The 10,731-nt window shown below is 44.1% G+C and overlaps 2 protein-coding genes across 2 annotated transcripts in view; both read right to left on the reverse strand.

The window, feature by feature from the left end:
- LOC118430891 overlaps positions 1-2,058 on the reverse strand; it is a 3,846-nt gene extending 1,788 nt beyond the window's left edge. The window contains exons 1-4 of the mRNA XM_035841924.1: positions 1,966-2,058; positions 1,739-1,787; positions 1,468-1,542; positions 825-913 (exon numbers count right to left, since the gene is read on the reverse strand). Of these exons, the coding sequence (XP_035697817.1) occupies positions 825-913; positions 1,468-1,539 (161 nt within the window). The 5' untranslated portion in view covers positions 1,540-1,542; positions 1,739-1,787; positions 1,966-2,058. The remainder of the gene's footprint in view (positions 1-824; positions 914-1,467; positions 1,543-1,738; positions 1,788-1,965) is intronic.
- Positions 2,059-5,266: 3,208 nt separating this feature from the next.
- Positions 5,267-10,731, reverse strand: part of LOC118430892 (kinesin-like protein 3) — an 8,904-nt gene continuing 3,439 nt past the window's right edge. The window contains exons 3-6 of the mRNA XM_035841925.1: positions 7,128-7,327; positions 6,593-6,738; positions 6,118-6,254; positions 5,267-5,436 (exon numbers count right to left, since the gene is read on the reverse strand). Coding sequence (XP_035697818.1) covers positions 5,267-5,436; positions 6,118-6,254; positions 6,593-6,738; positions 7,128-7,327 — 653 coding nt within the window. The remainder of the gene's footprint in view (positions 5,437-6,117; positions 6,255-6,592; positions 6,739-7,127; positions 7,328-10,731) is intronic.

Consider the following 10,731-nt stretch of genomic DNA (forward strand, 5'->3'; position numbering starts at 1 on the left):
ACAGTGAGGGTTATCGCCTCCCAGAATGTAGTTGAATTTATCTATCGAACAGAGAGTAGCAAATTCTTTAGAGCAAGCGGAATCTGTCCAGATATGCAGTTGTCAATGATATTATTAAAAGTGTTTGTTGAATAAGAGATTGGGATAGTTTTTCTAGTTCCTAAGGCGGATTTTTTATAAAATTTTTGCGTTGGATTGAAAGTTTGAAACTTTAGACCCATGTTACTTGCTAATGCAGAGAAGTTTGTGTCAATGATTCAAAGGAATTGAAATGAAGAAGTGACGCAGAAGGAAAAAGTGTTGTATAAACCAATGACGTTCTCCTCCTTGGTCTAACAAACCACTTCCGAATGACCGACAATGCGCTCAACACGTCAAAGCCGCGATGCCAAGCTTCGCATTTCATTTGTCCATTTGTCTGGGTTACTACGAAATCCAATCCTTCTGTGCTTTGCCGAAGTAAACAAAATATGACGTCAAAGTCCGTAAGTCTGACGTCACACGCATTTGCCATGACGTCATGATCACCCGGTTCATTGGCCGATATAACTTCAAAGTCAGGCGACCGACATTAACATATACAGTTACAGTTACAGTTACTGGGCCAGTTACGCACTAGGCAGGCTTGAGCAATGTCTGAACTGCGTCAAATACGTGTCCTGACGCACATGTTTAAACTGTCTATGCGGGGTTTGATTGGGATTCAAAATTAGAAACTTCACATTTTAAGTATACAGACAAAGCCAAAAGACCACATTGTCACCCGTGAGTTTTTAGCATTATTCTCCAAGTAGAGATTTATGATTTTTTGCCGTCGACAGTACCTTGTAGGTTCGGCGGCTCCCTCTCCGTCCTCTGTCCCCTGTGGTTCCGCCACGCCTCCGTCCTCTCCGCGACTCAACGTGAAGGTTTTCTGTAGTGTTGGTAAATATAGAAGAATTGGCGAAATGTCGACTCTATCAACAAAATAACACATACCATTGGGCCACATGACAACCTTCTAACAACTGTGGTGAAACGAAAGCTGAGATGGTTTGGACATGTGGCAAGGTCCTCAGGTCTCGCAAAAACAGTACTACAAGGGACAGTCCCTGGTAGCCGGAAGAGAGGAAGACAGAAGAAAAGATGGGAGGATAACATAAGAGAGTGGACTGGCTTAAGCCTAGCTGAAGCGATGCGTGTGGCGGAAGATAGAGCTAGATGGAGGAGGGTGGTGAGTTTATGATAATCATTGTAACTCTAATTGGAGATCGAAATAAACAAACAAACAAATTGTCATGGTACCCCAACGACCCACTAGAAGGTCAAGGGATACTAGTAGGTGAGGTGAGGTGACGTGATCAAAGCACTAAGCACCTATGAGAAAAAGTATTGAGCTGAACACGTGAGGCCCAAAACAATAAACGAACTTAAAACTAGTTAAGGAGCAAGAAGTTACACTGAATTGAAAGTAGGAATTTTGATAACCTCTGATAGCCTCCTCTCTGCGTATTGTTTCTGCATGACGGGCTCTGTGACGGCTCGCAACATCTTCTGCATCTCCTGCAAAGTGGTATTCAGGTCAACATGTTTGGGAATTGAGCGGGACATCATGGTACAAAAAAAAAGCATATACATTTTAAAAAGATTAAGGATTTGAATTCAGAGTAAGGTGTGTGTTTATTCTACAATCGAGTGCTTCGTGTTCGTTACAATTAGAAACGAATCACATGGATGGAGAAAAGTGACCACCATTTACCTCTCTGGGCAGTTTGTGATCCGGTTCCGTTTCAGGTACGTATTCGGATCTGTTAAAAGTAATAAAAAAACGTTATGGAAGACCAGAAATGGAGACTGGATTTGAGCAACAGTTGCGATATGATGACAAAAACTCTTCTTCCGACGATATGCAACCGAGATGTTAATGGTTCAAGTCTAAAATATTTATGCGATTCGAAATATCAAGTCCATCAGTAACCTGTTCACCTGTCGTCTCCGGTCGTCTGCAGTTCCGACTCTCCAGACTGGACGGCAAGGCCCCCTAACGCCGCCTGGATCCGCTGGATAAAACCAGCTTCTCGTTCTGAAAGCAAAAGAACTTGACATTTATCTTTCAAGCTCAGTGTATGCGTATTCGCGGTATTCTGGTATTTACACATCAAACAATACTTAAGAACATAATAAGAATCAAAAACAGCAACCACCTCCTTCGCCTGTCCTTTCAGATTTGATAAGACATACTTCAGGTGACTGCTTTTCATCTTCAAGACTTCTCTTTGCCGGTTGCCTATTTCTTTATTAGGAAACCTAAGTGCCTAAGCCAGGGACTGGCCCTTAAATGTTGTTCCTCCCCGTGAGGTTTCTTCTAGGAAACATTAAAAACAATAAATGATAAGCTCCAATGAGGAATAAAAAAAAGGTACCTACCTCCGTCTTCCCCTTCTGCTTTAGCTTTGACCTCTTCTTCCAGATACGGCAGAATATCCTTGAGAAGACCGATCTTTCTTTTTAGATCTTCTCCATGCCGTTTTCTGACTTAGGAATCAATAAGGAATGAGGCTAGCAAAAGATACCTACCTCCGCCCTCCCCGTCTCCTTTAGCTTTGACCTCTTCTTCCAGATACGGCAGAATATCCTTGAGAAGACCGATCTTTCTTTTTAAATCTTCTCCATGCCGTTTTCTGCCTTAGGAATCAATAAGGAATGAGGCTAGCAAAAGATACCTACCTCCGCCCTCCCCGTCTCCTTTAGCTTTGACCTCTTCTTCCAGATACGGCAGAATGTCCTTGAGAATTCCGTCCTTCAGTCTCAGCGCATCTCCCTGCCCCTCCGCGAACCTCTTCCAGGCGTCTCTCTCCCGGATGGTTCTCTCTAGCAGCTCTGACAGTTCGTTCCTGTTGGCCTTCGGACTGATGGCAACCTGTATATGATAGGCGAAAATGAAAGTAATCTCGAGCCAGGTTAGCTCACTGAAGAGCTAGTCTTCCACCGGTCTTGGCAGATAGGGCAGACGATGTGTACAGGATTACAGGTTCATTGAACACGGGAAATTCCTCTAGCTCATTTCGACAAGCACGAATAGAGGTTTACGTCTCATCCTAAGGACTGTAACACTTTCCAGTAAAGAGAGACGCAACCGAGATAAAACTCGAGGCTTCTGGAATAACGAGTGTAATGTAGCCTCTACCAGGCTCCGTGGATCGGTGGGCTAATTGTAAATATTGGACAAATAGAGTCAAAAGTACGCTAGGGAAATGACTCCTCTGGTCGGCCGACTCCCCTAACGTACTATTGACTCTATTTGTCCAATATTTACAATTAGACCACCGATCCGCGGAGCCTGGTAGAGGCTAAGTGTAATGTATATTCTTGAATGTATAACACGATGCATCATTGACTACGCTAGGCAACATAGCAAAGCGCAACTCAAATACCTTCTTGCATGACTGTGCGAAGTTCAAGGTTGATATAGTCTCCAGCACGCTGCCGCTGCTCCTGTCACAAGTCGCTACAATGACCGTCTGCGACGTCCCGTCCAGGCAATGTTTCAACAGCTTGGTCAGCACGCTTTCCCTGTAGTCATGTATAAATACAGCCTTAAGTATGAGGAAAATGCTCTGGGAAGCATGTTGGAGGACAAAATTTGTCACCTTCCCGATATCGGAGGAGGATGAAATTTTTAGGACATACTGAGCCCAGCACATGCTATACGAAAATCAATAAAAAGGGCCAAATAAGTGTCAGACACAACAAAAATCAGCCTTCCAAACTATGTAAAATTGTAATAAATTTTAAACAATGATTAATAACGAAGCTTGTAGTTGTACACGCCAACACAATTCAGGCTAGAATACCTGCAAAGGCTTAGGTCACAATTCGAAAAAGGGGCCCTGCCGGGCAATTCACGGGCTGTTTTTTGGCACTTTCGGGCGTGACCCCTGCGTTGCCCTGTGGGACACCTCGCGGCTGCCGGGGTATTTTGAGGCCCGGCCGGGACCCTGGTTCAATTTAAGTCTGAGTTAAAATGAACCAGGGACCCGCTCGTACAACCACCCCGCGACCTAATCGTGACAACACCGAGAGGGACCCCTCCGGTTGCCGACAGTCTGTCGGAATAAATTCGTTACGTCAAAGACCAGGTTACGGAATAAAAGTGTGTAATTCGTAACACCGGGTCAAATATGTGACGTCACAGATCACGTGAAAGGACAAAAGCCGTGAACTTACACGTATCACACAGTTCTCGTATTACAGTGGAGTTAAGTGCATAGCGCTATACCAAGGGAAAGGAGAAGACCAGGGGAAACAGCCCTTAGCCCACTAGGCAGGCGGAAGAATTCAGCAACAGAAACTTCTGCAGACAAGGGCTGAACAGAGGGGGATAGGACAACACACCACGCAACAGACCACATAATAGGCTGCATCACTGAGAAGCAGGACGAACAGATAGCCTCCTTCATAGAAAGCTTCTATGTTTTTTACGATATTACAACCCCAGACTATAAAAACAAGCTGAAGAAAGATGTTTGGCTGAAGAATAACGTTTCCTCTGCAATTGGCCGACGGAACGCCAAACTTGCAGTCATTCGGACCCATAAGCCATTTTTTTTCGTTTTATAAATATAAAAATATAGGCCTCAACAGTTTGGCAAGTCATCCGCCGACATTAAAAATTCCAATAACATGTTTATTTAGTTTAGTTTAGAAACGTAACAGTGCCGCACGTCAGTGCTAGTGCGAGGAAAAGTTGGCGAAAAAAACCGTGCCGCAGTGAACGGACCCCGACGTACCGCACCAGTACTCCAAGTTCAATGATGTACTACCTTAAGTGAATGCAGGCAATGCTTGTTTTTATACCCCTTAAAGAGTGCCCACCAGGAGCCTGCCTGGTTCCCTGCCGTTGTTCGCAGGGCATGCGGCAGGGACCATACAACTGCCCCACCGGGCTGTGAGAGACAAACGTTACCCTGTCGGACCCCGCAGGGGTGACTACAGGACACCGTCAGAACATCTGACGGGTGTCTGCCGGAGACGAACCTAGGAAGGTGGAAATTTTTTAAAGAAAAATGACGGGGTGCCCGCCGGAACACTCCGGGACCCCCATGGGGCAGCGCGAAGGCAACGTTTGATTGTGACCACGACAGCCGGTAAACAGCCGGTGTCCGCCCGACTTCAGAGCCCGGCCGGGGCTACATCCCTGACGGGCACCGGGCCAATTGTGACCCTAGCCAAAGTGGTGATTTAATAAAGTTCAAAGTTATGTAATTATTACTAAATTTGGGCCTCCCTACCTGTAGGGAACGTGTTTTCTTCCCTTCCTGTCCGATAGCGCGGCCACGACGCGTTTGAGTGTGTAGAGGCTGAGGCGGATTTTGCGTCCCTCCGCCCGGGTGAGGTCTGAGAGCGCGGCGTCGTCCTCGGTCTCGCTACCCGCCAGATCTACCATGAACAGGCTGGCTGTGAAGACGGCCGGGATCGTAGAAAGCGTATCAGAATCAAGAAAATAAAGTTAACTAGTTATCTGTAGATTAACTAGTGGGGTCGTGTAACGTACCTACAGGGTGTTTGGCCCCGGAAACCAGTGGTCCAGGGTTCGAACCCGATCATACTTCCGAATCGGAAGTATGGAAGTTCCGATGTTTTGCACTTGGGGAAGGCACTTTGAAATTCCTCACTCCACCCAGGTGTAAGGATGGGTACCTGTCTACTGAGTGGGGTCCTTGGTGAGGTAAAAGGCAGTGAATGGAGAGGGATGCGCTCTGCCTACCAATACAGTGCCCTAGACACAGTGGATAGCAACCCATTGCCCCTATGGCCTCGGAAAGGCAATGGGACTCTACCCTTGCCTACCATATATAATCTAAAAGATGTCTTCGTGGTTGATAGCTTCATGGGGTCTAAATCTACTCGACTACTCCTCGACGCAGTAGCGCAGTTGCAAGGATGTTTTCATTACTCGGCATTGAAAATTCTTTTCCAGGAGATACTTCCAAAGATTTCGGATACACATGTAGTATGCAAGCATAAACATTGCTCAATGAGTTGGGTGTTTTTGGTGGTTGCTTTTAGATGTCAAAATGACCTGACCAACTTTTGTTGCCTGCCCTCACATTGGACAGGTTTGCTGTAATTGAATACCTGCTCTGTCCTGCCTGACCAGCGGTTGTTTTGAGGCCTCCCATTGGACGGTTTTGGTCTGAATGACGTCCATCTGGATGATCATGTGAGAACGAGAGCTGCGCTGGTTCCGCTTCGTCCTCTGCTCCCGCCGTGACCTTGAAGGGACAAAAAAAGAAACAAAATGGTGACGTCCTAACTTTTCTGCTTTATGAAATCTGTGTCTATGTATGGTCCGTGGAAATAAGTAACGTTAAATAAGTACAATTGAAGCTTTACAACAATATCAATAACAAAATGAAAACAATTTAGGACTATGAAAGTTTTGCCCTTGAACATTTAAACAGGTGTAATTATTGGGGTAATGACCTTTACGTGCTCGGTCATGGTGGCCACCTATCAACGTTCCACTTTCCAAAAATATGCAAATTAAACTAAAGTTTGAACATGGTCAGTAACAATAGAAGGGTTAAAGTGCTCATTGTTTTGTAATGACCTTGCAGCTGCCCGTAGAACTGTCATGGCGGCCTCAGCCCGCACCACGTAGTGGTTGGTGATGCCGTGCGGGTAGAACGAGCCTCTCTTGTCAGGACCCCGGATGTCTAGACTCTTCCCTGTGCTCGCACTGAACAGGTCGTACACCTGGGGGAAAGGGTTAAGTTGAACTTTTATTTGTAAACAAGAAGTAGACTGTCATCACAAACAATAAAGCTTCACTCTATCGAAGTTAAGTTATTTTAAAGATGAAGGACTCTCTCCCTCCTCCTACTCTCTCTCTTACACATATTCTCGCACACAAACGCAGCAAGAAGTAGCAATGGAATGAGGGAGGGATAGAGTTATTTGTGGACATACCATTATAGTTTTATATGGATATCCACATTTCCGTTTGGTTCGGCCCTCTAGCAAGTACGCAAACTAATAAACACTGAACAAACAGGCAGTTTCCATCTGAGCGAAGAGGAAGAGATGAGAGGGGAGGGGAGGGAGAGAGTTGGAGGAAAGAAAAGAACAAGGAACGAACAGCTTACCTTTTCCATGTACACCTCATACACCAGCATGTGTATGTCCACCGTCCGGCTGGGATCCGCCTGCTCTAGGCGCTCCTTCACCGCGAACATGTGCACCAGCGTGCGGGGTACCAGGCCTTCCGACACCGCCGGGTCCGCTTTACCGCGCGCCGCCTGCTCCGGACCCAGCAACGTGTAGGTCTTACCCGAGCTCGTGTGGCCTATGAGAGGGAGAAAAATTTGATACTAGATTCTTGATGTGAGCAACAAAATTCGACTTTTGTTGCTTAATTAAGACCCTGACAAAGACCCTACGCTTCTACGATAAGTTCTTCTTGTAGGCCAAGAAAAAATGGGAGTAATTTAGACGAAAAACGTATTTCAATCGCCCCCCCCCCCCGGGGGGCGAGATCACTAGCGTTTTCGCCCCCCTTTAGCGTTTTCGCCCCCCCCCCCAGAGCAGCTGGTTACTACATATTACAGGTGCGCTACCTGGTACTATACTGCACCTGGGGAGTAACGTATATGGTGTGTTACCTGGTACCTATATGGCACCTTATTACCGTACCGTAAGATGTCATACCTCAAAAGTCGATATTATATTGTTCGGTGCAAACATGACATTGAAATGACAAAGACAATTTTTGCAGCTGAGGTGGCATAAAAACAGTGCTACTGCGAACGTATAAATCAACACCGTCTATGGTACGGAATACGTCAGCTATATGTTTTCAATTTGTCACAGTGTTTTCTTTCTTGTGCTGGAAACATTTCCAAAGCACTACCAAAAACACACGTACGTAAATAATAGTTTCTCATTATAAACACTATCTACGCGCAAGTTGATATAGCTGTTGCTAAATGCTACACAAACACTGGTAAAGTACCAGTCTTAAGAAACACGGGTAAATGCATCAGTTCCTAAATACTAGAAAAAACAGTCATGTTGGAGGTGAAGATATCCCTTGGCCAGGTGCATATACCAAATTGTGCGTTATTCTAATTGATACCTTATATTTGCATAATTAATAAAGACATTACATAGTTCTTTTGTGGTCACTTCATGGTAGAGACTTCATATTGGAGATATATAGGTTGCTTGAGGACAGGTGAATACAATGAAATACACCTTATGTCAAAACTCAGGTATATGCAATAATGGGAATACAAGGGACCCAACCCTCCTTGTCTGAAACAAGTTCAATTACAAGTTCTTATTACCATGTAATTACGTTAATATTGATACTATGAATGGAGTTATGTATCAAGCGCATGTACTTATATCATTCTGAAACTGAATTTTGTGATTTATACCAATCAACTTCTAAAATGTCATGTAAAGCCGTTTTTTGGGGGGGGGCGAAATCGCTAAAGGGGGGCGAGGTAGGGGGCGAGATCACTAGCCGGGGAGGGCGAGATCTGTATCTGTATCTGTATCTGTATCTATATAGCCGGTATAACCGCCCTTCGGCGTAACACACCAGCTTCGCAGGCACGCGGCGCGGCAGCAGCTGGTTATATTACACTGAACGACTCATCACACCTAGTTTTTGCACATCTATATGCAAGTGTTCTCTGAAACTATCCAGAGAAGACGCCCCTACTGTGCTTGGTGATAACATATTCCACTCTACAATAGTTCTGGGGAAATAGGAATTTTTGAACACATCAATCCTAGGTTGGTAACTCTGGTACTTGAAAGCATGACTGTTTCTAGTTCGTTTTTGAGCTGGTGTTAGATACTTATCAGTCGGTACGTCCACCAGTTTATTGGTCATTTTGTACATCATACAAAGTCTGGACATTTTCCTCCTGTCTTCAAGTGATGTCCACTGCAGATCTGTTTTCATTTTGGTAACACTAGCATCTCTGCTGTAGTTGTTTGTACAGAATCTGGCAGCTTGGTTCTGTATCCTTTCCAGTTTATCTTTGTCTTTCTTTGTATACGGATCCCATACTGTTGCAGCATATTCAAGATTTGGTCTTACCAGTGACGTGTATGCAAGTGATTTTACCCTGGCTGGGCAGGGTCTACCGAAAGTGCGAAAAGGAACGAAAAGGAACGAAAAGGAACGAAAAGGAACGAAAAGGAACGAAAAGGAACGAAAAGGAACGAAAAGGAACGAAAAGGAACGAAAAGGAACGAAGTATGAAACAAATTCAAATAAAATCGATGGTAATATTAGGAAAAGGTAAACTGTGATCGGCAAATGCATTTTGCGGCTTGTTCCACGAAATTCCTATAGCAATGGTTCAATGGAGGAATGAATATTGATGAGACCTATCTATGCATATCTATGTTCATGTACGTGTTAATGTGGTTATAACATTCCTTAGAATATCCATATTACATTTATATTATAAAATTTCACAAGAAGAAATGGATTATGTTGAGAACGATTGCGCATATTTTATCATAAAAAGCCATGCTATGTGGATATAGTTGTTTAAAAAAATGCAATGATAGCAAAGTTACAAGTATATGTATTGCACAATTTGTAAGAACTTGACCTTAGAGAAATATAGGTCGAATGTTCGAACCCAGGGAAGTCGACGATCGGAAGTTCGAGCCCAGCATGTTGGGAATTATTTTTCCTTCCTTTTTTTTCACACTTTCATTAATATCAATACAACGCCTTAAATTTGTTTTGCAACCAGGACATCTAAACCCGGCATTGGGATTTTTTTATCATCAGCGAGGGCCTGATGTCGGTCGCAAGAGGCAGAAATTTATTTGTATTGAATATGACGGAAAATTGTTGACAGAAATTGTATTTCCCAATATCCTTTGCACAAATTCCTCACGTTGGCACCTTTCTTCCCGCTAAAATGATGAATACTCATTGTACAACTTGATGAAATCTCTTTGGTACAATGTATATATGTCTCTCCTTTTACAGCTTTTCTTTCGTTGTGAACGAGCGAGAAGATATGTCTTCAGTCTCCAGAAAACCATGTTGTTGGCCCTGTTGAAAGGAGCTGTCATGCTCGTGGGGCAGCAGTTTATTAGCATATCTTTCCTGACCGGATTTCGCGGGTCATTTGCATGCGGCGCTCCCCTCTAGGGAGAATAAAAGCCACCCAAACACAACAACAACGTTACAATCTTGCCTCATCCTGAAAATGTATAATAATCGATATTCATCTACCACCCACTGAATTTTAGTCCTTACTTTCTTATCTCAGTTCCGTTTCTTTGTATTTCGCAGATCTTCAAAGAATAATTTAGCCACACAAAAACAACAGCCTGAAACAGCGCTGTAAAAATTTGATAATGTCAAATTCTCGGTAAAATAAAACACGTTTTATAGGCTTCTAACGCCCGCAGTACCGATTCCTTATATTCTCATTGATTTTATTTAAGTTTGCTTCATACTCCATTCCTTTTCGCTCCTTTTAGCACTTTCGGTAGCGAAAGTGCGAAAAGGAACGAAAAGGAAAGTACCGAAAGTGCGAAAAGGAACGAAAAGGAACGAAGCGGAACGTAACGGAACCTTAAAGGTACCGAGAGTATCCGTAAGTGAGCATTGCGGGACGTTGGAGGGCCAATAACCGACGTATTATTTTTGCCGAAGCATCCTGACATTATGCAAAATTCTTTCGGCGGCAGTTTTGGGGCCCGTTT

Source organism: Branchiostoma floridae, chromosome 14, assembly GCF_000003815.2.
Source record: "Branchiostoma floridae strain S238N-H82 chromosome 14, Bfl_VNyyK, whole genome shotgun sequence".
Taxonomy (NCBI): Eukaryota; Metazoa; Chordata; class Leptocardii; order Amphioxiformes; family Branchiostomatidae; genus Branchiostoma; species Branchiostoma floridae.